The sequence below is a fragment of the Heterocephalus glaber genome, unplaced genomic scaffold, assembly GCF_053883595.1.
Source record: "Heterocephalus glaber isolate CG9 unplaced genomic scaffold, H.glaber_assembly_v1.0 deba00000122, whole genome shotgun sequence".
NCBI lineage: Eukaryota > Metazoa > Chordata > Mammalia > Rodentia > Bathyergidae > Heterocephalus > Heterocephalus glaber.
The window spans coordinates 5,690,685-5,718,587 of record NW_028258138.1 but is presented as its reverse complement, the minus strand read 5'-3'; the positions used below and the strand labels follow the sequence as shown (position 1 = coordinate 5,718,587).

The 27,903-nt window shown below is 47.7% G+C and overlaps 1 protein-coding gene across 4 annotated transcripts in view; it reads left to right on the top strand.

Moving 5' to 3' along the window:
• Positions 1-27,903, top strand: part of Kcnj6 (potassium inwardly rectifying channel subfamily J member 6) — a 251,331-nt gene that overhangs the window by 175,462 nt on the left and 47,966 nt on the right. For 2 of the 4 annotated variants that reach the window (XM_004842378.3, XM_087212257.1), the window contains exon 3: positions 7,430-8,350. In XM_004842378.3, coding sequence (XP_004842435.1) covers positions 7,430-8,350 — 921 coding nt within the window. Of the gene's footprint in view, positions 1-7,429; positions 8,351-8,436; positions 8,471-23,712; positions 26,354-27,903 lie in introns of those variants that run through there. The other 2 variants (XM_087212262.1, XM_087212267.1) reach the window with 2 other exon arrangements.

The window sequence follows — 27,903 nt, the reverse complement described above, 5'->3', positions numbered from 1 at the left end:
ACTGGGTATTTATCTGCTTTAAGCAATGGAATTGCTCTTTTTACCAAGCCATACCGGGAGCAACCAACAACAGTGTCCTAACCTTGCTGCTCCCCAGGTAAAGCTTCCCGGGGCCGCGCCTGGCTGTGTCAGGAACTAGTGAGAGGCTACAGAGGGAGAAAGGCAGGCAGGAAAATAATCAGAAAAGCCCACCCTTCCCCGGTCCGCAGCTTTTATTAACTTTTCCTGCAGTAAGACAGGAAGGTTCTTCCCCAGCTGATCTCTCTTTAAAATATCCGTGCTTTTCTTTTTTAAAACCACTTTCTTTTTCTCATGGTAAAATACAGGTGACATAAAATTTCACATTTTAACCACTTGGAAGTGCACTGTTCAGCAACCGAAGTACAGTCACCTTACTGTACAACCATCCCCTTCTCCAGAGCTCTTACGGGTCCCCCAACAGAAATTCTACACCCCTTAAAACAGTAGCTCCCAGTGCCCTACCCCAGCAGCTGGCAAGCACCGTGCTACTGTCCCTCCACCTCTAGGAAGTTGACTATTCCCCAGATCTCATAAAAGCGGGTCATGTAACAGCTGTTACTTTGTATCTGGTTTATTTCACTTAGCTTAGCTCCTCAAAGTCCACTCACTTTGTAGCATGTTTCAGAATTGCGTCCCTTTTTGAGGCTGAGTAATATTCCACAGTGTGTATAAACCCACATTTTGTTTCTGTTCATCTGTGGATGCATGCCTCAGTTGCTTCCACCCTTTGACCACTGAGAATAAATTGCTGTCAACCTGAGTGTACAAGCAGCATCCGGGCGTGCTTTCCTTGACCACAGAAGGGGAAAGTGCTGCCTGTTCTGCAGTTTCACTGAGCTCAGTAATTTGCACTGCTAGATGCAGGGCCAATGCAATGAATCTCAAAAATGAGCCAGTTGGCGGCTCCTTCATGACACAAAGCCTGAAGGAAATGTCCCAGCATCCCTTTCCCTTTCCCGCCCTCCCACGCGCCTACCTTTCCCCTTTGCTGTGGGTATCTGTCCTCCCCTGTGCTCTCAGCCCCATTTCCTCTCGACTTCTCTTCCACCCCACACTGTGCTCCGCTGGCTGGCCCCTTCCACGTAACGTCAGGTCTCTCCTCTGGCTCCTTCTCAGCAGGGAACTGGACTCACGACACGGGCACTCACCCACACACACGCACCCATGTGCCCATGCACACACACACAGGTGAGTCCCTGCTCCAGCCAGCTCCCCTGCAGTTCTCTCTGCCTTTTACCCATCACCTGCCCTTATTGTCCCTCAGTCCCCACAAACCAATCAGCTCGCTGCAGCCTGACCTGCAACACTGCTGACTCCACCTTCACCAAGACCACCTTCGTGTTGGCTTCCAGAGCTGCCACAGCAAATCATCCTGAGCCAGAAGCTCAAAGCCATGAAAGTGCAATCTCTCAAGTTCTGGCCATCAGAGCTAAAATCAGGCCCCGGCAGGACCATGTTCCCTTCAGAAGCTCCGGAGGCCCCTTCACCGCCCCTCCCGGCTGGGGCTCCTCATCAGCCCAGCCTGCTGATGGTCACAAGCTCTTCCCCTCTGTGTCTCAGTCTGCGTCTCAGGAGGATTTCTAAGGAGACTCAGGGCCCAGCCTAAGCCAGCATAGTCTCCTCTTGGTCCTGAACCTGATTACATCCACAAAGGCCCTATTCGCAAGCAAGGTCCCAGTCGTACCTGCAAGTGGACCCCCACTCCCAGGTGCCCCCTTCAGTAGCCCTCATGTTTGGTTAGGTTTTCCAAATCAGACACAGCTTTTTGTTTTCTACTGATTTTTTGGTTGATAGGAGCATATTAAGGGAAAATTTAAATATAGAAAAATTGAAAGAGAAAGCAAAAACACCCACACAATCCTATAACCCAGGGATGGATCAAAATTCATATTTTGGAGAGCATTCTTATACACACACTCACAGGCATACCCGCGCTATCGTAAGAAAGTGATATATGCAAAGTAGACCACATGTTCCTAATTTTGCTTTTCCCCTTAACCCTACCACAGGCACAATTCACCAGGTCACTAAACAAACACACACACAAACCCGGGTGTAGGTGCCCGGGGCCTGACTACATGTACCAGGTGCCTTTCCCGAGGCCAGGGCTCCATCAGGGAATAAAACAGAGATGCAGTTGGAGACTCACCCTATGACGAGGGCAGAGAGATTGAAAAAAACACAGTAAATAATTTCACAGGGAGATGCAGACGATCGTAGTACTGATTATGCCCAAAGCAGGCTATGAGCAGTGCAGGCTGTGAAGAGCTAACTCCACCATGGGCTTGCTTATAGAAGTGACTCTGGTCAAAGCCTACATGCCGAGGTCAGGGTAACGCGCACCCAAATTCCATTCCCACAACTAAAACCTTCTGACTAGAAGGACAACGTTCTAATTATAACCATATATTTTGTCTATTCTGTTCCTAATTCAAGAATGCCTTGTCTTGTCCCTTTATGAGCCTTGTTTACATAAATTTCCATAGAAACCACCCGTAGCTCACCTTTACCCCAAGTGATTGTGAATAAAAGTCTGTCTGGGACTGGCCAGGGCCTTTGTGGGCTGCACCAGCATTGGTCATCCTGGTCCCCACTTTCTCTCTCTTAGTTCTGTCTCAGTGTATTTTTTCTCAGGCCTGCGTCGTATACTGAGCAGGTGGGACCAGAGACTTCCCGCAGGGGCCTCTAGCACCATGTTGGAGGTGGAAAGAGAAGCCAACAGCAATAGAAGGAAAGGTGATTGCACAGGGGTCTCCATGTTAAATGTACACCTCCTTGCAAGGTGGTCTCTGCAAAGAGTGGAAGAGCTCAAATGATTGGAAAAACTCCGTGGATTACTTCTACAATGGCGTGTTTAATCAGGACATAGACACTTCCGTGAATTTTTCACTGTTCTGTTAGAGGCTGTAGCACAGCCCCTACATACAATGTATGAATATTTGTGAAGTTAATTCCTTACAATAATTGTCTAGACCCTGATTGCTAACCCAAGGAATATACTCTTTGCTAAGCTATGAACCTGCTGTTCCCCTGGCTTCCTGAAAGACTGTTATTTAATGTACAGTTAAACATACACATTAAAAAAAAAAAACCCACACACACCCTCATGCTGCAGCTGCTGTTGGTCTTTAATTTTGCTAATCTTAGGGTAAAACATGATTTTATTTGCAATGCTTTTACTTGTCTTTTCGTATTTTTTTAAGCTATGTGCATTTCTTCCCTCAGAAACTGCTTACTCATTTTCTCTGACCATTTTCTATCAGGCTACTTATTACTTTTGTAAATGGAGAACATATATGTTACACTTTGCAAATATGTTTTTCCTGGTTTAACTTCTTGCTTTCTTTTTACGTGCATTTGAATTTTATAGATTGTCAAAAAATATCGTTTTTTTTAAATAGTATCTGGATTCCTGTCATGTCTTTTTAAAAGGCTTTCTCAACTCAGGATTATTTTTAAAAATACATCTTCTACTTCTGTGGTTTTATTTTTTGCATTCAAACTCCCATTTGGAATTCACTGTGACATAAGGGATAAAGAAGGGACTCATCACATCATTTTTCTTCCAAGTGGGTCACCAGTTGTCCACCGCACATGGGGAATGAGGACCCTGCACAGTGTCCCCTTGGCTCCTCCCCTGTGACCCCCCAAGCCTATATCTGTGTTTTGTTAATTTGCAGGAGCTCTTTATGTATGTTGCATATTAATCAAATATATGACTGGAAAACATGGTGTCCCGTCTGTGGGTTTCTTTCCATGCATGGGTCATCTTTGATGAGGAAGAAGCCATGCTTTGTGCCTAAGGCCTCTGTCAGGACCACTGAGACTGAACTCGGCACAACAGGAAGGTCTGGTCTGCCCTCTTCTTGCAGCGCTCTCTGACAGCCCCTGAACACCCCAGGCTCCCTGACTCCCTGTGTCCCGGGCCAGGCAGCCCATCACCCCGGCGGATGGCGGCTCGCTGTGTCCTGCGGGCCTGGCCCTGGGTGGCCACACTCCTGCATTCTGCGTTTCCACCTCTCCTTCCTAACACTCTAGACAAGGGCCCTGCTAAGTTTCTTAACGACTTCCCTGAACTCAGCTCAAGCAAGTGTCAGTTCCTAAACTGCCAGACCTACGGGATGAGATGCCTTCAGAACAAGTACTTCATTTAGGTTTTTGTGGGATGAAATTTTTTAATCAGACAGGAGGAAGGTATCTCAGTGTGTCACTTGAAAACCCCTGTTTGTTTTTTTTTCTTCTTCTGATTATAGACATTATATAAATCACTGTAGAAAATTTGGAAGAATAAGGGTGTTTAGCAGGATAGTTGAAAGCATGCCAGGCCACTCCCACTCAGAATTACCCGGCTCACATGCGGGTCCTCGTCCCTCCAACTGTTGACTTTGTATGTACCTTTCAGATCTGTCTTGATCTTCCACTTGGCACTAAAAAGTCCAAAAGTGTTTTCTAAGCCTTTCTTGGATTCTGGATGTCTCTGCTGTGGAATCCATACCCAAGCTGAAATGTTGGGCTTTTCCACGAGGAGGCCCCGACACACACCCGGGTTTTCAGCCACCCTCCCTGCAGCAAGAACGCATCCACCTCAAAGGTGACAGCGCTGCTCACTGATCCAGGAACCAGGCTCCTTGCAGCCTGGGGCTCTGTCATAGTTACTTCTTTCAGGTTCGATTTCAACACAAGGCTATCTCATACCTTCTGTCTAAACTCATCAGCTTCCTAACAGAGAGAGACAGAGCTCAAAAAGAAACAAAAAAGCCCAAGAGAGAGAAAGGAAGAAATTCAAAAACTCAGCCTTCTTCACAGGCCTGCATTGATGCTGAGCCAAAACCCAGAGAAGCGACTCTCAAGTCACCCAGACTCTGGGCCTGGCTCCTCCTGTTTCTTTGCTCCTCTGCCCAATGCTTTCCAGTCCGCAGGGGGCATCCTCTCCTCTGCTTTGTCTGTCGTCAAACTCCCTGCAGGATTTGGAAAGCGCCGTGCAGCCAGCTGGCAGCAGCCATGTGGTCAATGCCTGTGGCAGCCCAGGGTCACGCCAGTTCTCCGGGGGAGGATAGTAAGCAGTGGTATCCTCAGCAGTGCAGGGCTCTTTGGGGGAAACGTCTGCTTCCTCGATCCAGCTGCAGTCTGCCAAGGGACAGCTCAGCGTGCTCTTGGAAATGCAACTCGGATCCCTGCTGCAATCTACACCTGGGCTCCAAGAAAGGAAGAACTACTGAAAGTCATCCTTAGCATCCCCTGGCATCCTCCCCGCGGGCTTCTGCATGTGTTTGGGTGGGGAGCAGAGGTACAGCTCATGGCTGGGACCTGCAGAGTCCCTTTCTCCTTGTGCAGTGGTGCCACTGATGCTCTGGACATGGTCATGAGGCCCTGCGTGCCTCCAACTGTGCACCACACACCCAGCCCACCCCACTCCCCGGCCCTCTTCTCCCAGCTGACTCTGCCCATCTCCAGCATCAGTCTTAAGGAATCAGAGAGATAAGAGCTCAGGGGGCTTTGCGCTCTCAGACCAGTGTCCTAGGCCAGGTGTGCACGCCCTGTTGGGCCCCTCTCAGGGCTCTGCAGACAAGGCCTCCCCACCTCACAGAGCTGGACCCCAGGAGTCACCCCACGAGGACACCTGTTCAGAGACCCCTGAGGCCAGGATGAGGAGTGAGAGCTTGGACATGACCATGCAGGATCAAAAGGCCCCACCGTGGAGGGGGGCGGGCAATGGGCAGGGATGGGACCCTCTGTCCCACACCCCGCCCACCTCCAGCCCATCCCTGCTCTCTTCCACGCCTGCCTGAACATCTGTTCTAAGAAGGAAACATGCAGGTTTTTCCATGTACAATGAAGCCTATTGAAGGCGATGATCTAAAAGTCAAAGCTATCAAACCGTGCAGCAGATCCCGCAGCCCTGATGCTTTCTGTTGCTTGGGCTGAAACATAAAACAGATCTGTGCTATTGATTTGCAAGCTGACATACTGGGTGTGTGGAAGGCTGGCCCAGGAGCGAGCAGGTTCTGCTCTAGCCCCACCCCTGGCCATTCTCTTAGTCACTTTCCCACCAGAAAAATCGTAGTCACTGAAGAAGTACAGCAGAGCACAGGCAAAGGACCCAGAATGACAGCCTGGAGGAAGGAACTGTTTATAGAACTTTTAGAAGCCCTAAAACTATTGGCTAGCCAAGTAATTTCATACAGTGGCTTATACCCATTTAGTAGCACAACCAGTCCCAAAATTCTCTTGGCACTCAGATTCGAAGAGAGCTCTCCTAATGCACCGTTCACTAATGATTATGGCAAACCATTTAGCTTGATGGCCATCAGAAAGAATAACCACGCACCAAATTGCAAAGGTCAAATGTTGAGGCAGAAACCAAATTAAATGGGTGAACACACAGAAAGAGAAGGAACATTCCTTTATTTCTTTACCCTTTTTTTTTAGCCTTGGCACTGAATCAACCTCAAAGTACAATGGATGCGTATTTCCCAACAAAAACTAGAAAAATTTTTTAAGTCCTGGTCAATAATGTAAAAAGCCTGCTCAAAATTCTTGCCCTAAAGATGAAAAATAATAAGGGAACGATTTATTACCAAAGGTGTTTATTGCATGTCTGTTTCATATAAGCTCAAGTCAAGTGTATGGTTTCGTTTAACCTCATAACAACCTTGCGAGGTGGGCTCATGAGCATTTGGTAAATGATTTCCACATGAGGGGTGGCTTAAACACAGCCGTTTATGTTTTCAGTTCTGCTCTGGAGGTTACAGTCCAAGAGGACTGGTTTCTGGTCTTTCTTGGCTTGCACAGGGCTGCTTCTCACCATGTCTCACCTGACCCCCCTTTTACTCATGCCCACCCCTGGAGACTCTTCTTCCTCATCTAAGGACTTACCTCCTTTTAGACCAGGGCCCACTCTTCCAACTAGCAGCTGTCTCCCTAGAGTCTCCATCTCCAAACACCGTCACATTGGAGGCTGAGTCTCTACCCTGTGGTTGAAGGACACAGTTCGGTTCACAGGAGCAGGCCCAAGAACCTACTCTTGCTCTTGGGAGAGCCAAGCCCACTGGAACCCCAGGAGGTCTTCTTTGAAAAGCTCACTGCCTCTCCTGTGCTGCAGCACCTCAGAGAGGGGCAGACATCCGGCCATCAGAGCTGACTCAAGGGCAGCTGCTGGCTGGCAGGGAGCTCCGTCCCCTAGGGCTGGATGGGGAAGGACTTGTCCAAGCCAGATCACAGTGCACCATCCAGCAAGTGGGCCAGGGGCCCCTGCAGAAGGCGCCCACTAACCATGCCTTTGTTCACCCTGTCCACAACTATGCACGGCTTATTGGGTTTCACTGTCATTTACAAAGTGTGCGGTTCTGTTGTCCCCAAAGAGCCAGCGTCTCATCCTATTTCTCTTTTCTTCTCTCCACACCACCAGCTAACGTCCTGGAGGGCGATTCCATGGATCAGGATGTGGAGAGCCCCGTGGCCATTCACCAGCCAAAGCTGCCTAAGCAGGCCAGGGACGACCTGCCAAGACACATCAGCCGGGACCGGACCAAAAGGAAAATCCAGAGATACGTGAGGAAAGATGGGAAATGCAACGTGCACCATGGCAACGTGCGGGAGACCTACCGCTACCTGACCGACATCTTCACCACCTTGGTAGACCTCAAGTGGAGGTTCAACCTGCTCATCTTTGTCATGGTTTACACAGTGACGTGGCTCTTTTTTGGAATGATCTGGTGGCTAATTGCATACATCCGAGGAGACATGGACCACATAGAGGACTCCTCATGGACTCCCTGTGTCACCAACCTCAACGGTTTCGTCTCTGCTTTTTTATTCTCCATAGAGACGGAGACCACCATTGGTTATGGCTACCGGGTCATCACAGATAAGTGCCCGGAGGGAATTATTCTCCTCTTAATCCAGTCTGTGCTGGGATCCATTGTCAATGCATTCATGGTGGGATGCATGTTTGTAAAAATATCACAGCCCAAGAAGAGGGCAGAGACCCTGGTGTTTTCCACACACGCGGTGATCTCCATGCGGGATGGGAAACTGTGCCTGATGTTCCGGGTGGGGGACCTCAGGAACTCTCACATCGTGGAGGCCTCCATCAGAGCCAAGTTGATCAAATCCAAACAGACTTCAGAAGGGGAGTTCATCCCCCTGAACCAGACGGACATCAATGTAGGCTACTACACAGGGGATGACCGTCTGTTTCTGGTGTCACCGCTGATCATCAGCCACGAAATTAACCAACAGAGCCCTTTCTGGGAGATCTCCAAAGCCCAGCTGCCTAAAGAGGAACTGGAGATTGTGGTCATCCTAGAAGGGATGGTGGAAGCCACAGGTAAGACAGGCTCCATCCGGTGTTATCTATGTTATCTGTGGGTTCAATGCTCATTGAAACTGTCTGATGCTCTTGCTTCCTCCAAGGTACAGAAATGGACAGTCCCTGCTTCATGAAACGGTACGTCTATATGTCTTACAATCTGAAGTCTATTTGCCCAGAACTCTAACCATTTAGCTTTTAAGATCCCTTTAGGAAATGAGTTAATGAACAATAAAAGAGAGCATTTCATATATTTTAAATTTCCAAATATTTGCTCAAGTTAAAATTTGATCTTGGTTCTGCCACCTGCCTGGCAAGCACAAGGTCCCGAGTTCAATCCCTGGTACCAAAAACTATAAAATTTGATCTATCCTTAAAGCACTTGTTACATGTCTTTAAAACACTGCTAATTTAAATATGTGTGGTTATCCATTACTGACCCAAGATAGAGAAGTTATGCCTTTCAAAAAAGCCTAAGAAACTGCTTTTAATAAAAATGCAATTTTGGGCCAGGAATTTAGCTCAGTGGTTCTGCTGCCTGTCTTGCAAGCACAAGGTCCTGAGTTTGACCCCCAGTACCAAAGAGAGAGAGAGAGAGAGAGAGAAATGCAATTTTGGCCTTTCTTTGAGAGCCATTCGTAAGACAAACAGCATTGGTTTTTCTTTATACCAGCTACCCCAGCCTCTGTATACTCTATTTGCAAAATCCCAATAGATATTATACTGCAGACCCAGAAAAAAAAAAAAACAGCAGAAAAGAAATAAATTAAAGATCCATTGGTTGACCCCTCTATGGTTAATAGGTGTGTTTGAGGGGCACGTTCTGTTCTCAGCACAGGGAAAACAGTCTGTTTTATTGAAGTCTTCACTCGATCGGAACTTTGCACTTGTTCCGCATCCCAACAGCAAAGCAAGTCCTGCCCATATTTATCTGTAAAACCCCTCAAAATAGAGTCATAAACTTGACTCAAGCTAACAATAATGCCTTCCAGGAAGAGTGTAAAGCAGGACTCCAACTCAGTCATTCCTTCACTGTTCTTCTGAGTTATCACTAGTCATCTCTCTCGCATGCATGCAGTCTGTGCTATGTTTTGAAGGCTTCAACTTGAGGCTCTGGCGTGGCTGATAGCATCTGAAAATCTGTGCTGACCCAGCATCCTCATGGACCTGTACCGAGAAACCCAACCCCTGGTGGTCCCTTTCAAAGGAGAGTCCTTGGTCCCATGTTTCTGTCTGCCTGTGCAAGAGGCAAAGACACAACCTCTACCCAATTTCTCTTACAGCGCTGTCCATTTTTGCAGTAAGCTTTTTAAATGCAGCAAACTCTGAAAAATGAGAGTAAAAGATTGTAAGGAGGAGCTCAGTGATAGGAGTGCTCTCCATTCCACAGAACAAAGGCAACTTGGACCTCACCTGGCCTTAAGTAATCAGGACCGGACAGGACATGCAGTCAGCCCTCGGGTCCCTCCTGTGTTGAACATTTGCTGGCTTTTATTCTTGTCATTAACTCTTAAAGGATACAGAACAACAACTATTTACATAATATTTGCATTGTAATAGACATTTTAAGGAATCTATAATCTAACAGATAATCTGAGTCCACGGGAGGGGACACCTTGATTATACACGAGGGACTTGAGTCTCAGGTTTGGGTATTCTGGGGAGTTCTGGACTCCATCCCCTGTGGGACTGAGGGGTCACTGCGTGTTTATTTCACTTCCACCAAGGACCTAGCACTGCGGTGTGTGCTTGGGGTATACAACTGTGTAAGAGAAACCGACAAAGAGCAGTAACTCCAGCCATGACTTACTTCTTCACGAGCCTCATATTTTTAAAAGCCTTCTTTCCGTATTTTAATCTGTCGCTATTGTAAAATACTAAATAAGTACCGCCGGTGTTGGTAACAGGGTGACTGGGACCTTGATCCTGGGGTACAGTTGTGTAGGGGAGGGGAAGGAGGGAGAGGGAGGCTTGCTTCCAACAGGGAGCCTGTCCCTTGCCCACAGCCCAGAAATGCCTCCAGCCCTGGCTGAGCACAGGGACTCTGGCGCCCCCTAGTGGTGTCCTGAAGACGCAGCCTCGGCAGTGTTCGCCCACTGCCATAACACCCCCATCCGATGCAGCGAGGGCGGTGCGCAGATTTCTCCCGGTGTCTGAGCTCGGGAAGACCCTGCAGGAGCAGCCTCTGGTAGTATCTCAGCTTCGAATCACGCCCGGAGCTCCCCGTGCCCCTTCAAGCCAAGGCCCTGTCTCCAAACACCCAAGGGCTGTACCTGGAGTAAGCAAATGACCCTCGTGCAGCCCCAGCCGGAATTCTCCCGGGAGCGGGCCCTGTCTTCCTGAGTACAGCATGGAATGAGTGAGACCCGGGCAACGGGAGAAATGCTGTCTTCTTGATAATAACCAGTGGCCCTTGCCTCCAAGGGTTCGCCGACCTTTCCTCAGCTTTCTTAGAGAAAACTGGTCAGCTGCCAGCAAGAAGAATCAAAGCTCTGACCCCTGTCCGGGGAAGAAGGCAACCACTATTGATGTTCTTTTTCAAAAAATTAAAATTAAAATTTTTTTTAAGAAAACAATAGTTCGGACCGAGATTTAGCTCAGTGGTTCTGCTGCCTGTCTCACAAGCTCAAAGTCCCCAGTTCGATCCCTGGTACCAAAAGACAAAACAAAAAACACAAAAAACAAAAAAGAAAACAATAGTTTTCTGATTTCTGGAAAGCGGAAAAGGGGTGTTCCAGGAACCACACTCCCGGAGCGTCTGAGGCGGCCCTGTCTCCTCCCTCCCTCTGCATTTCCTTTGTGAATGAGAACTGCGACTGGGATTTATGGGCCTTAAACGGGCTCTTAGGGAGAAAAATGCTTCAGTGTATCAAAACCAGAGGGGAAAAAAGTGTGGACCAAAGGCACTGGAGGAAAACAAACTCGCAGAGAGCTAAGCACAGCGGTGCTGTATTGGAAACCAGGACCCCTGAGAACCGGGAGCTGACAATGACAGGCCTTCCTCCCACCACGCTGGCTATTTGTTCCCCAGATGTCTCAGTCGACCTTAAGTGGCTGTGTGCAGTGGCCTAGATCAGGAGGCCTCTTCCACGCGGAGCCCCTGCTATATCCTGCACTCCATACCTGCACCGTGCAGGCACACGGTGACCCTGGTGTGGTGTGTCCTGCAGCAGGTGACCTCGTGGGCAGAGTGCAGGACCAGCGAGTGGTGCCCTGTGGGTGCCTCGTATCCCCACGTCAGCAGCTCCTCAGAGTAGGACGAGTGAGCCCCTTTGGCAGGACCCAGGCCTTGCCTGTCCTAGGGATCTGGTAGAAGACAGACTGACACCATATAGGACAGACCGCATCCTAAGAGTGGTTTCGTCCTGGCCCTGCCTAAAGGCAGAGGGATGCTGGAGGCGACCTCCCAAGAACCTTCCCATCATGTGATTCTATTTTTGAAAATGAATCAAACCCTGGAAAATTCTGACACCAGCCATGCAGGCACCCAGGAGCCGGTCGAGACTCATCTGCAAATATATTTTTACAGGGAGCCCTTTATGCTCCGACACATGGGCAATTTTGAGATAGTGATGTTTACAGAAGGCTTCATAGCTACATAAACAAACATGCTCAGCAGCTGCAGCAAGTGCGCATTAAAATAGTAAAGCATTCATATAGACTGTTATTTATAGAGGGCAAATGGGCCTCGGGGCGGGACAGCAGCTACCCAGAACTGGGCCCACTGCCAGCCTGCCCCTCGTCCGAGCCTTGCTGATTGATGAACTTCCATATTTACCCCTAGCGATTGCACGGCCAGGACGGGCAGCCCAGCCCCGCTAGAAGTGCACCTCATTAGGATGAGCCCCCACCCACCCTGTGAGCCTCTTAGAATTTTTACACTTTTTTATCATGGAAACTCTAAACACCAAAATGGACTGAATATATCATTCACCCTCAGAGTCATCACTCTGTTCAGATCATTGGTGATTCGTGGTCAAAAATGTTTCATCTACACCCTCACTCATTAACTTCCTCCAGCATGCCGTTTTATCCGCAGGTAGTTCAGTATGCTTCTCCAGAAGATAAGGACTCTTTTGAAAACACAGCAACGATACTGTCAGCTAAAATAATTACCAATGGTTTCTTTCTTACAATCCAATGTCTATTAAGTGTTCAAACTTCCAGCTGTCTCATAAATGTCGCAGGTTTTGGGTTTTCGGTCTGGGGGTTTGTTATTGTTGTTGTTGTTGTTGTTTTGCAGTCTGCTTGTTTGAAATGGGATCCAAATAAAGTTGTAAACATTGTAAATGGCTGAGATCTCTTTTGAGGCTCTCAGTCTGTGAGTTCCCCTTCCAACCCTGATTTCTCCTTTCCTGATAAGTATTTTTCTCAAAGAGAGCTTGTGAAAGATCAAACACTCCATAGAAAACTGGGGGACGTAGAGGATGGGTTGGGGCCAACTTAACAAAACTTGCCAGTAGGGCCAGGGATTTAGCTCAGTGGTTCCGCCACCTGCCCTGCAAGTACAAGGACCTGAGTTCGATCCCCAGTACCAAAAAAAAAAAAAAGGCCAATAACGCTTCACAATGGCCTTGGATATAGTGAGTTCTCATCTGTGGATTCAGCCAACCAAGGGCTGAAAATATTCGAGAAAAAAAAATGCATCTGTACTGAACATATAGAGACTTGTCATTGTCTTCTTATCATTATTCCCTGAATAATACAAACAACTATTTACAGAACATTGCACTGCATTTGGTATTATAAACAATGTAGAGATGATTTAAAGTATACAGAAAGATGTGTATAGGTTATGTGCAAATTCCACATCATTTTATATAAGGGACTTGAGTGTCGATAGATTTTTGTACCTGCAGGAGTTCTAGTATCCATCCCCTGTGGCTTTCAAGGGACAAGTATGTAAACAAGGAAGTAGGAGCAGACGAGATGTCCTTCACCATGGGACAGCTCAGTCCCATCTCTAGCATGGCATCGCCCACATGCAGAGAACTGTCACGTAAACCCCATCACAGACCACAGCACTTTTGAGTTGGAATCGTCTCCCAACCCTTGTTTCAGTAACGTGACAAGATAGAAGCTCCAAGTTCAAGGCAACTGACTTGGCTGAGGTCAAACAGCCACTCACAGAGCAAGAACTTGAAGGGCAAGGATCCTGACAGTGGTGTCCAGGGCTCAGGGCTCTGCACACTGTGAGTGCTGTTGGTCCATGAAGATCCTGCAGAAAAACAGACCCAGGAAAGATAACCTGTATCAGATGCGTAGGCGACTGGCCTGAAAGTGCTCTCTTCTCTCTTCTTCTTCCATTAGTTCCTCTTTCTCTTTAAGGTTCCTCTGTTGGTTTGCAAATGTTAGCGATTGTCTTTAAAATTCTTTAGGATTTCATATGAATTTTTAACAACCACATATGAACATGAGATGTGCTGCTCCATAGCTCTGAAATCAAAATCAATCATTGTCTATGAAACACCCCTGGGAGAGTACAGTGCTGTCAGGTCTGGTTTTCAGGTACCCTTTTCCTTTGCTGGAATCAGAGTGCCGCTCTGCTGAAACGGGATAATGTGAGATCCAAGATGTTGGAGTGCACTGAAGCTGTTTCTCGTAACAGTAGCTTGTCTCCGTTACAGTCCTTAAATCTTATCTTCTCCTTTTGAAACGCTACTGCTAATCTCTCCACTGGCAAGCTGTTGTCTCCGGACTTACCATTTTTTTAAGAGCTATAAACCCAACTACCTAGTCTGGGGAAAGAGTTAATTGATATTACCTGAAATGCTAAGAACTTGGTTGAAAAAACTTCACTGAAGAAACCTTCTGGTAAATCTCTATAAGGAATGATTTTCAAAAATCAATGACAAGTGAGTATCTTTTTCCTAGGTCAAAATCTACCATTCATTAAAGAGTCTTTGTTCTTTCAGCATTGAGTCATTTCATCTATTCAGGACTTCCTTTCAAAATATCCACCTGAATTTTAAAAACTGATAGCGACCACTCCCCAAATATGGTAAACTTCATGATCAGCAGCTGGGGATACTGTATCCTACTTCACCGAATGTCCTAACGATCTAAGTTTGGACGCCACAGAGTATATAAGTTTTTAAATTTTTCCACCACTTCTTCCAAAAGGAAAGATACTGCAGGAGTATTTAATGTCATTAATTAACGTAATCCAAGCCCAAAAATATCTGGTGACCTTGATACCTTGCCTTCTAAATTACGGGGCTCTCAATGCCTTCTAAATTCTGAGAAAGGTTTACTGGAGTTACTACGACCACCGCCACCACATCATCCCCAAAGGGGTCTGGCTGGACGCTTCCAGAGAAAGGAGAACTTCAACGGGTTCAGTGAGGCAGAGCTAAGTCTGCATCTTTTCCTGACAGAGCTTTCTGGCAGGGAGTTCGGAGTCAGGATTGATTCTCTCCTTGTACTGTTAAGCTTTAGTTTTTCCTCCCCCCGGGGTTTGTCAGCTGGCCACTCAGTTGCACTGTGGGTTGTGCGTGGCTTGGTGCCAGGCCACTCTGGATGGGGTTGGCCAGAGCTGACACCAGCAGTGACATGTGATGATGCTGAATTGGGGAGAACTGGCGGGCAGGACCCAAAGGCTCCCATTCACCCAAAATTAAAGTGGTTTTAATACAATGCACTAAGCGGAAAGAGTAATAAAGGAGCTAGGCTTTTCTCCTTAGGATAGTCAGTAAGAGAAACGGGCTGCTGGAAGAGGCAGGCAGCCTACAGGGAGCAAAAATGTTGCTAGTCTGGTCTGTTCCTCTAGAGAAGCTCTGGAGAACATACAAGATCCAATATGGGGCAAGAAAGGCTTCAAACACCTCTCAGGGCCTTCCAGCCTGATTCCTTTGTGTCCACCACAGCGCATCCAAGCTTGTCCCTGAGGGAAGCAAGAGGTGGCATCCATTATATGTGAGGAGCATGGAAGCTTGACTGAGCACCAGCAGGAAGGGCAGGAGTGGTCCTGACAGCACTTCCCGGGCCTGCTGCCATAGTTCAGGCGCAGAGCCACCCCCTTGGTTGGTGAGTAGGCAAACCAGCTCCTCGGAGGCTGGAAATGCCCATCCCAGAGGGGGAAGAGACTCGCTGTGGGCACTTGGCATTCCCGTGTTGGCAAAGCAAGATGTCTCTATTGCCCATCGAAAGGCAGAGTGGTGCTGTGAGCTTCCTTCTGGGAATGCAGCCTGATACACACTCCACCAGGCACAGGGACATCCTGATGGTGACCACCCACAGCCCAGGACACTAACAGCCCACTGAAGAGGGGCAGAGTGGGTGCTGCACATCCTGCACACTTACCTTTGGGGCACGTGCCACATGCTCCACTCGTGGGTCCCTGCCTAGGACGAAAGGAACCCACAGTTGGACCCACAGCAGGCAGTGAAGTTTAGATGTTTGTCTACTCATCTTCCCCCCCTCCAAACCCCCCGATCCACACTTGCTTCGCCCCAAGGTCTCCCTGTGGCACCTCCCCTAGGTGCCAACCTGGTGCAGTGCTCAGCTGAGAAGACAGTCCCCATCAAACTGGATCGTTGGCCACCCCACCTCTTTAGCTGGTCTAAACCACTCTGTCCTCATCCCTCCTGTTCCACAGAGGCCAGCTCTGGATCCAACCCTCTGCAATCCCTGGGCCTCCATGACTTCCGCTTTCCTTCTACATCCAGAAGAGCCCCTCTTCATCTTCCCTCCGGAGTTCTAATCTCCATTTTCTGGCTCGGTGATTGTCGCCGGCCCTAGTCTTTAATTACCATCTTTTTGCATGTGACACCAAATTTCTATCTCTGGCCCTGCCTTTTCCTTTGACCTCTGCACTCCAAGACTCTCCTCTATGCCTGGTATCCTTATCTAGAGGCCCAAAAAGCTTGTGCAACTCACACAGCCAAAGCAGGAAGGAGAGATTTCCCAGCTGGAGTCTGTCCCCTTCTCCCTCCCTCATGCTTGTAAATGTCCTCGTCAACAACATGGTAACGCAAGCCAGACCCTGCAGCCTCACTCCAGCCCCTCCTCATCCCCTAATCAGAAGTCCAAAATACAGTCAATTCCCCTGCCCTTAACTCCTTCCAGAACCTGTGATGAGAGCCGAAACCAACAAGTGCCCAAAGAGTGTCTCCCATAAGAAACAATGCAATGAGAAATAACGTGCGGGAGTCCCCAGAAAGTTCACGTATACTGGGCTGATACTTAGCCCGCGCATAGTTCACGTATACTTAGTTCATGTATCCTTAGCCTTTTCTGGGCCAGTAGAAGCCTTCTAGGCTCGGTGAAAACTGACATCACCCATGCCGGTCACCCACCCATGTGCCACCCATCCAGGTGCCTGTCCCTTGCTCTGCAGTGTCCTGACCCCTCTGCAGGCTCCCCCACCCATGCATGCTGTGACGCAGCCCCCAGGAGACCTCTGGCTTACCCAGGAAGACTGCCCGGTCATTTGATTTAACAAGAGGCATATTTTACCCAGGATTCACCACGAGTTTTAGAAACCCCATCTGATGTAACTAGAGTGTTTGAAGCAAAGTAGAAATCCCAACGGCACACACGACCACAGACTTCAGGCTCCAAGTCACACACAAGGCTCTGCCAAGGAGAAGCACAGCTGAGGCCCTTTGTGAAGAGGGTCTCATTGGATGGAGCCTGGAACCCAGGAGTGGCTGGACCTGCCGGTTAATTCCACCTGATTACATCATGGAGCTGTCCTCTGGCGGGACCCGGCTTTGCTCCCACATCACAAGCAAGGCAGTCAGAAGAGCAAAGAACAGGGAAAGGAGTCCCTTCACATACGGTTCCCATCACAAATAAAGAAGAGTTGGTCTGTGGCTGCCTCCCCTTCCGGCTGCAGGGGCTGAGTTCCCCAGCTGAGCTCCAAGAGTCCTCAAACCTCTAGTCACTGTGTCTTGGGCAGGTGTGCCTGGCCTGCAGGCCAGGGTGACCCAGAGCCTTCCGCGTGCCCAGCCCTCGGGCCAGAAGATAAAGTCGGCCGGCCCTGCCCCTAGGGAACTGGCATTTTAGAGCAGATGCTGGGCAAAACATTCTTGGTAATATTTTCTGGTAAGGGCAGATAGTAAATATTTGAGGCTTTGTGGACAGTCTCTGTCACAGCTGCTCCACTGTGCCACACAACCTAAAAGCCACAGGCACTAAGTTTAAAAAACTAAATGAGCATGGCCATGTCTCAGTAAAATTTTATGTATGGACACATTATCATTTTCATGTATCATAAAATATTCTCCTTTGGATTTTTTTCAATGACTGAAAAATATCAAAGCCATTTTTAGCTCCCGCCCTGTCCTAGGGGACAAGTCCAACATAAAAACAAATTGCAGTACAGCACAAAACAGAAGCATCTGCGGAAGGGAGGTATTTTCTCCTCACAGAGCCAGGGTTGTTTGCATTTGCATTCCCCCAGAAGGAGAGTCTAATGGGGAGCAGAGGTTTCCTGGCCTTTCGAGGAGCTAAAATTGCACTTCCGTTCAGAAGCTGAGTTCCATCAGTCCATGGTGCTATTATTGACACCGACTTTTCAAAGAAAAGGATAAAAGAACATGAGGGCTTTTGTTTAAAGGGAGTTTGCCATAATTATTTCATTCCCTTTTCACTTGCCATGGTTTCCTTTGGGTGAAAAGTACTCAGACTACTGAAAGGTCTCCAACTCTTCTCACAGCAGCGACAACTCTGAGCATTGATTCCTCTGGAAGCTTGAAGATTCCACCCCCAAAAAAGCCCTTCTTTGCCCAAACTCCCCCCTGCCTACACCCAAGGAGGGCGAGCAACCTACAGGAAGTGGCCCTCGATGAGGACACTCCACCTTCGCTCTACGTCCACATCCACGCAACAAACCTTGCCCTCTGCTGGCCAACTGTGGAACATTATTTAGCAGAAGGTCGGACTTTGTAACCCCATTGGAAATAATTCAAATCATACAGAATGGCTATTGTCAAACAGTGACATTGTTTGAACTTTCACCAACCCAACCAAACATGGCAGGCAGAGGCTGCCAGCAGCCCCAGGAGGTGCCTTAGCTGTAGGGGATCTCAGGGGTGCACAGCATTTTTCCTGATAAAACTCATTTTCCCTAGAATGATCTTTGTTGGCAAACACACACCAGGAACCCTTGGGTTCTCTCCTGGTTGGCTTTTGTTCTCTGTCTTTTCCATACTGCCTTCTCCCAACCAATGCCAATTCTCTCACCCTGTCGGTCCCAGCAAGCATTGCCTTCTCCCTAGGGCCGGCCCCATGTGATTCAGCTAGTCCTGGAATCAGCTGGCTCCGCCCAGAAAGAGTCACCTGGTCAGCTCCCTCCTGTGCTGCTTCCTGCTTCTCTGTGGCAGGTAGATGGTCAGCTCCTGTGAGTGGGGGACCCTAGCGTGCCTTCCCTCTTCTTCTCCCTGTGGGGCTCTCCTGACCACAGCGCTCACTCGTGTTGGATTAGAGAGCCTTCAGGGTACCCCCAGGGCTGCCCCTGTGGATCCAGACCTCACCAGACTCACTGCCGACCACTTGAGAGTGAGTCCAGCTCAGAATTGTAACCCAAGCTGACCCCTGTGAAGTCATCAGGTGGGTCCTGTTCACTATGCTACACAGAGGTAGACACTGGGTGCCTGATGTGTACTTGAGATCTTTAAAAAAGTCACTGGAAAGCAAGTTATAGGCATGATGCCATTTCACCCCCAAATTCTTTAGAGTGTACTATGGAAAAGTGAAGATAGTCTTACAAAGTCATCAAAATCCACAAATTAATATTGATGCAGTGCTACTATCTACTCTACAGACGCGATTCAGATTTTGCCAGTTTCCCCAGCAGTTTCTTCTTGAGCCAAGGAAATCCAATCACACATTATGATTGTCTCTCTCAGTCTCCTATAATCTATGGGACTCCTTTCTTTATCTTTCATGACATTGACTTTGTTGAAGCACATAGGTATTTATTTTGGAGAATGGCCCTCAACGTGGGTTATTCTACAGGCCCCCTCGTGTTTAGACCCAAGCTGTGCATTTCTGGCAGGAAATGCACAGAAAGCAGTCAATTTCCCCCTCAGACTATCGGATCAGAAGACTCACAGCCTGGAGCTTCCCAGTCTGGATGATGCCAACCTCCGTGACCAGCAAAGGTGGTGTCTGCCAGGTGTCTCTTCTGTCCCCTTCTTACTTTACCCTGTAGCGAGTATCTCTGGATAAAGACCTTGAGATCATGAAAAGCTCCCTTTGTGCCTCAAGCCTCCATGAGCATTCGTCGGTGACTCTAGCCTGATTCTGGCCATTGGTCCTGCGATCGGCACCCAAAGGTGACCTTGTCCATGCACGAATCCTCATTTTATGTGCTAGCTCTCCCCCTCCCTAGCCTACATCCCCGCCTCCTTACACCAGCACAGACAGATTGGTCCTTATTTTATGTGTTATAATCTGCTGCTCTATTATCTACTTGGGATGATCAGTTTGTCCCAGACGTGGCCACAGGCAGCCTCTTTGAGAGGCTCCTTGTCCCTGAAACCTTTCCCATCACCAGCTTTGGGGCCTTTCCTTCCTCTTTGCCACGAAACGATGCCGCTGCTCATCTTGAACTTTCCAGCTGAAGCTCTGGGGTCAGACACAGAGACTTCCTGTTTCTTCTGGCGGCAAACAGACTTTAGAAGCCAAGATCTGGGAGCAAGGTGTGCTGGGCAGAATTCCCGCTAGGCTCTCAGCTTACAAAAGAATGGGTGCTCTGGCCCCAGTGAGTGGGCCACTACGTGGACATATCTGAACTAAGCCAGTGGCTCCAAACGCTGCCCTCCAGGGACTCGCCGGGGGAATGCCACGCTCATCTTATTGAGCGTACTTAGCGAAACGTTGGTCTGGTGTGAAGACATGGGGTGGGTGCTGCCTCTGTTTCCTCCTTTCTTCCAGATGGCCACCATCCCAGCTTTGGTACCATCAGAGGAGCAAAACCTGACCCTCCTGAGTGGCCCTGGCAGAAGCTCCGCTTCTCGTGCTGAGCTGCCCTCTGTGTAACCAGCCGTGTGAGATCCCTCCTGCGTTTGCTAGAAGATCTATGTGTACTTGAGATGTTTTTTCCAATCACTCAAAAGCAAGCTCTAGGCATGGTGCCATTTCACCCCTAAATTCTTTAGAGGATGTTATGGAAAAGTAAAGATCCTCTTACAAAACTTCAGTGCAATTAGCAAAATCAGAAAATTAATATTGACACAGTGCTATTATCCAGTCTACAGGCTTGATTCCGATTTTTGCCAAGAAATCGCTCCATGTCACCACCCTGAAACAGCTGGACTTCTGCTTAGCGGCTGATTTCCTTTTATGTGCCAGGCACTGTGAGTTCCCCAGGTTCTCCTCGCAGTCACGACGCTGTCCAGACTCAAATGCGTGGTGAAGGTGACGGGAGTCACAGGTACTTTCCTGCTGCTGTGTTGCTGATGCTTTCAGGAGCTCATCTGGGGGGATTTTCTCTCCTTGGCACAACCCGCATCGTGGCATCTGCTATTTCAGATGCTGGGTATCCTTGCTGCATCAGGCAGCCATCATGAAATATCGCAGACCAGGCAGCTCTGGCACCTGATCTTTCATTCTCACAGCCTGGCATCAAGGTGCAGCAGACTGAGAGCTCTTCCTGACTGTGGATGGCATCTTCTCGCTGTGTCCTCACACAGCCCTTCCTCCATGTGGGCACAGAGAGAGGGACAGCCCTCTGATGTTCTCCTCTTCTCACAAGGACTTCAGTCCCATTGGATTGGCTCCCGATGACGACCGCATTTAACCCTAACCACCCCCTGATGAGCCCATTGCCAATACAATCACACCTGGGGTTGGGACTTTAACGTATGGGTACGGAGGGGACACAGTTCTGTCCATAAGCCATTGGTAACTGTTTATATCCTTTCTGAACCAGTCGGCAGTGAGAAGAGACACAACGCTTTCACCGCTAGGCGTCTACAGCTCCCATATCAGTTCCCCACGTACCAGTGGCCCTCAGAACAGAGAAGCTGATTTAGCTGCAGGCTAAATCAGGACCAAATAATCTGTAACTTGATAAACTCTCTTAAGCAAAATGGAAAATTCGGCCCATTTGTCCATAATCAAGCAGTAGAGGAAAATAGGAAAATTGTCCACCATCCCTTTTCCAAAGCTACCCACATCTTCCTCCCTTGATCTGAACACGTGAACTTGCCATCCCATGCCTGAGCAGGCGACGGTGACTGAGCTGGTGGGCAGCACCAAGACGGAAGCACACAGGCACCTGGCCTGGCTATCGCCTCCACCATCTTACACAGAAAGCATCTTCAGGGAAACTGAGGGCTGCAGTCCAGGGAACACCGCAGCTGTCCCTGCCAGGGCTGCTCTCCGTCCAGAACATTTGTGGCACTCTCCTCCTGTACCCTCTGTCAGGAGGGACCTTTGCCCTGTGGCTGGCACGGTATACAACATCAGTGTCCAAAGGCCTGGGGAGCACTGTCCTAACTCGGCTGGAGACCCCAGAATCATGAGGGAATCATTCTGAGCTGTCCACCATGCTGGGCCACCCACTGTTCCCACAATCCTGTCCTGTCTGTATTGTCCAAGGAGCTCCAGAGTCCCTGGGGAGCAGCCCATCCACTAGAGAGACCCCTCATCCCAGACCCCTAAAGGCCACCTTGCCCTTTTGAACTGCGGCTTTGATTTTCCAGCCCTCCCATAGGATTCTGGCTGGGGACTCATCTCTCATAGCCCAATTCCACATGCTCTGTCATTCCTTAGCTCAGGCCAACCTCTGGCCCCTCCATGTCAAAGAGAAAGTTCACCCCTATCCTCCAAAGGGTGATATTAATCAAGAGGCAAGAGTATTGATGGCTCTGCTCATGGGATATTGAACCTGCCATTGCATGGGTAGCCCTGGGTTAGTCAGCTTTCTGTCACTGTAATGAAATACCTGAGATAATCTGTTCATACAAAGATAAGATTTATTTTGGCTCACAGTTTGGAGGGTTGAGTCCATGGTAGATTGGGCCCATTGTTTTAGGACAGACAGCTCATGGTGGCAGGATCCTATGGCCAGTAAAACCTTTTACTTCACCAGCCAGGAAAGAAAGCAGGGAGAAGAAGGAGCCAAGGTCCCCAACCACCTTTAAGGACATGTCCCCTAAGGACCTCCCATAAGACCCTACCTCCTAAATGTCTACAGCACCTCCAGTCACACCACCCAAACGACCAAGACTTTAACACACGGACTTTGGGGGCACAGTTCCCATCTACACCACAGCACACTGAAAACATCAACTGTATCTTCAAGTAACAATAAAATACATGTAACGTAGCTCTCAGTGCCATCTAGCTCAGAAAGATTAATGACATTTAAAGAGGTCATCTGATAGGTTTCCAAATGGAATTGATGTTATTAATTTCCTGCTATTAAAATAGAAAGTATCACAAGAATGTTTCTCCCTACCCCCTTAACCCTGCTTTTAAAAGCCAGAGAATACAATGGAACATCAACGGGGTGTAGCTCCTCATTAATATGACTGCTTAGAGAAGCCTGCTCACAGAATTAGTTTCTTTGTGGCTATTTACAGCCTCAATAAAGATTTACCGTAGATCACCATAGATACTGTTCTCCCTCAGAATCTATGGTAAGAATAATATCTAATTCAGCCCTTTTATTCTAACTCTAAGCTACCATTTATTTAAAGAAAGTGACTTTAGAAATATAGGCTATAGAGAAGGCCCTATGGCATCTCACCAGGCTATTGGTGGCTCTCAGGGGGAATATTTTGTTTCTCAGAGAATGTCAGATTGCTCTTACTTTTCAGTGGTCCCCACCCACGATTTTACTTCCCAAAGTTCTAGTTAAATGGAAAATTCCAGAAATTAACAATTCATATGTTTTAAATTGCACACTATTCCATAGTATGATGAAATCTCACACCATCCCACTTCATCCTGGCAGGGACACGAGTCACCCTCCTGTCCTGTGTATCCATACTGTATATGCTACCCCACCTGTAAGTCACTTAGTAGCTGTCTCAGTTAGTAGGTTGACTATTGTGGTGTTGTAGGGCTTGTGTTCAAGTAATGCTTGTTTTACTGATAATAGCTCCAAAGTACAAGAATAGTGATGTTGGTAATCCTATTATAATATATCATTATAACTGTTCTATTAGTAGTTATTGATGTTCATAATTTACTGTGCTTATGTCTAAATTAAATTTATCATAGGTCTGTATGCATAAGATAAACCATATATATATATATATATATATATATATATATATATATATATATATATATATGAGATTCAATACTATGCATGGATTCAGCATCCACAGGGGATTTCAGAACTTACCCCTGTCACTGAGGGGGACCTCTACCATCTTCTCCATTCACTCTAAGACTGAGGTCTAACCTCTGAATTTCAGAAAGAAGGAAGACCTACCTGTCCACTGGACCAAGAAGTCCTGGCAGAACCAAGACGGTGGAATGTCAGGCCAGCAGCCATCGAACCAGGACATGGTGCAGGGCTGGGGACACAGCTCAAGACTAGAGCACTTGGCTCGCATGCATGAGGCCTTGGGTTCAATCCCAGGACTGATAAAAATGCTTCATATTAGCTCCAACATTTGCATCACTCTCCAGATTTTTCTCTCTTCATCTCCTGGTCCCCTTTCCTTTTGCAAAAGATCTATCTCCTTTCTTGCTATCTTTTAGTTTGCTCTTTAATTTATTTATACTTTGATTCATCATATAGGAGAAACCATAATATTGACGCTTGCGTGTTTGATTTCTTTCACTTAACATTGTGGTCTCAAGGTGCATCCATTTTCCTACAAATGTCTCAAGTTTATCCTTCTTTCTAGCAGAGTAGTCTTCCGTGGTGTGTAAAAACCACATATTCTGTCTACTTTAAACTGACAAGCTTTACACACAATTTACGCCCCTTATGCTGTTCACAATTATTCTGAAAGAAAATAAAACCCACTGTATTTATTTCCAAGAGGTAAAGGGGGAAGCAGTTGAGACACAAGTGATAAATAGGGATGCGGGGGTCACTCTGCTTTTTAACTGTGGTAGGGGGCACATATCACATTCCATTTCAGCAAACCCCAGGTGACGCCCACAGGGTGAGGCGCTTAGAAGCCACGGGGAGGTCACAGCATCAGGAAGTGGAGAGGAGAGAGAGGATTTGGGACTGGCATCGCCCTGGGCAGGGTAGGGACGTAAAGGCCAGGGAAGAAGCCTCCCTGGGAATCCTCAGAGGTCCTGACCCAGGTCCCTGGAGCCTGGAGGACCCAAAGAACCATGATCTGACCCATACCCGGCCAGAGGTCCTCGAAGTGGCCACCACACAGGTCCCCACCCCCTCCTCCCTCCCCCCTCCAAGGTGTGGCTTCAGCTTGCTCAGCTTGAATGGAAAAGCACCCAGCAATCCAGCAAGTGTGCAGCTTCGATGGGTGCCTGCTGTGTCCCTCTTCTTATGTGTCAAGGAACAGCTTTGTGGGATATTTTAATTCACATTTGTAACCTGACTGCACCTGTGTTTTAACTGGGCCAGGTGTCTTCTTGGTCGCTATGGTACTGTCCCCAGATTTCAGCAAAATGCTCCTAGGCATTCGGAAAATTTACAAGCCTTGAGGTTTCCTGAGAATCACACTGCAGGCCTTTCATGCTGACAGCCCCAGCCAGTCCCTGAAGAGCAAAACTAACACACAGCACCCAGGGATTTCAATACAACCAGACCATTATTTATCTATTGGTGGTCTTGGGGCAGGTGATCCTAGTGCTTTACGAACCGAAACACAGAATCCAGGGGTATCTGATGGTCCTTTGGGATCCATGGCTTCCACGACTATCAACTCAACCAAACGCAGACAGAAAATACTTGGAAAAAACACATTCGCCCTAAGCATTCCTGGACTCTCTTTCTTGTCTTTACTTCCTAAAACAATACAGCAACTGCTTACACAGAATTCCCATTGTGTATTTATTGTAAGTCATCCACAGCTGATTTAAGTATGCCCGAGGGTGTGCTCACATTATATCCAAATGCTGCGCGTATGGGTAAAGCACTCGAACAACCTCAGGGACTTCTGAAACCAATTCCTCACGCACTAAGGGACAGATTCAGCTTTCGTCAGGTTTGTGGTGTAGAGCAGAAAGGCTTCAGTGTAAAAAAGTAATTAGATAAATAGATGGGAGATGATGACTCTGAGAATACTGAAGAGTGTTTGATAATATAAAGAACCATTGAAATGAGTAATTTATCCTGTAGACCGATATTTCAAAACAATTATATACTAATTAGACTCAATTTGAATCATACCAAGAAAGAAAAGGTTTTTATAAGGGCAGTTTCTAGTAGATTGCATTGGGATGGCTTCTGTTTGGGGGAGGTGTTTGTTTTTCGGTTTTTGTTTTTTGGTACCAGGGATCGAACTAGGGTGGCTTCCATTTTTTGAAATCGTTAATCTAAAACTTAGATCTCTCTGGCAAGGCTATGGGGGATGGGGAAGCTGTCTGCATTATTGGCAGGAATGTGAACTAGTACAACCACTATGGAAATCAGTATGGAGAGCCCTCCGAAAACTAAAACTAGAAATCCCATTTGACCCAGCTATTAATCTTCTAGGTATCTTCCTGGAAGAGGTAGACATCATTCGATCCCCAGTACCAAAAAAAAAAAAAAAAAATAGGTAGACATCATATTACAGCAATACCTGCATAGCCATGCTTATGGCAGCACAACTCACAATAGCTAAATTACAGAAGTGGCCCATAGCCCCATCAACAGATGAATGGATAAAGAAAATATAAGATAAAAGGAAAAAAATATATATATATGTACATATATATTACTCAGCCATAAAGAAGGATAGATTTGAGGTCCCTGTAGGAAAGTGGGTAGATCTTGCAACCATAATACTAAGTGAAATAAATCAGACTCCAAAGATTAAATATCACCTGGTTTCTCAAATATGAGAAACCCAAGACGTAAATAATTTAAACAGCAAATAAAAGAGAAGGTACAAAACAGGGAGGTAGACTCCATAGAGATAGAAAGGCGCTCTGGGCAGAGACGGGGGGGGGGGGGGGGGCGGTAGGGGCGGTCATGATGCAACAGGTGTGTGTACAATTCCCCCAAATGAATGTCATTACTGTTTATCACACACATATATTAACAAAATAAATTCAGTGCTCTGAGGAAGCCTCGGAGTGAGCCCTTGGTAAAGGACCCTTGTCACTGGGACCTTGGCATCTGAGAACCAGCCTTTGCCTGCTCACCTGAAGCCCAAGCCAGTCTCGCTAGTGGGGAGAAGCTGCCACTTCCCTAGAGAGAAGAAATGAGTGAGGTGAGGCTCAGAGAGCAGCAAACCCCTCCCTGGTCCCAGTACTTGACATGGGAACAGATGGAACTTTCCTTCCCAATCCAGCGTGAGGTCCACACACACAGACAGGTTGTTAACTCTTGGAAAACAGTGATAGAGGGAAAGGCAGAGGGAGAGAGGGAGAGAGGGAGTAAGGGACTGAGGCAGGAGAGCGGGGAGCAATCTGCTGAGTGCCTACTGTGTGCTGAGAATCAGGGGTCATGGTTGGATAGAGGCACAGATAAACCATACCTGAAAAACTTCAGCCTGAACTGTAAATGTTCCCTTCCTGGGAGGCTTGGATGGTGAAGAAATAGGATGAGAACATGGAGCCCTTCAGAGGTGAACCTTACTGGAAGGGGGAAGTGAGGAGAACAGAAAAGCATCCTGAGCTGCCACTGCCTCCCGTTACACTCTGCGACCTGTCAGACCACCTCACGTGTGACGCAGGTGTGGTCCTAGAGTGGATGGTTAGCCAGCATCCCGTCTCTGTAAGGGTGGACGGAAGTTGGGAGACCGTTTCCTCCATCCCTAAACTTCATCTGACCTCTATCTTGGCTCCTTCGGATCATATACTTCCTCTCATGTCACTGTGTCTATGAAGTAGCTTTTCCCAAAGAGTAAGACTAAGAAAATTCTTCTGGAGCAATCAGATCTGGGCTCTGGGCCAACATCTTTGCAGATGGGTCCCATCAGTAAATAACCTCAGTGCTTCATCAAACCCTAAGTCCACCACACCCTAATGTCAATGGCAAGCCTGGGCAGCTGTGGTCATTCACACCTTCGGCTGGGCTGAGAGATGACCACAGGGCTGGTTAGGAGAAGCCCTGGACCTGCATCGTGGCAGCACTTGCTCGTGGCCCTGCCGTTCACTGCCTGTGTCCTTTCGCTGTGTCATCTGACATCCCGGACCGCAGGTCCTGTATCCCGTGTGACGCTCACCCTGTTCCATCTCCATGACTGTTAAATGAAGTGATTTAAGAGCCTAGCGTGGAAACGGAAATGAAAGAGATGATCAAAACACAAAGGTTGCTTTAAAATACTGACCTAGCTCTCGTGCTTGGTGCTTCAACTCACCTGTGAAACAACGGATGGCTCGAACTTCTAAAATGACAAGTTAGAAAAAATGCTCATCCTCAAGATTCACTGGCGATTCTCTCTTAGTTTGGAATCTCAATGAGATAAGCTGAGAATCCCATTACATATAATTCAAATATGTTAGAACAATTTAGCTCTAAGATTACCCTT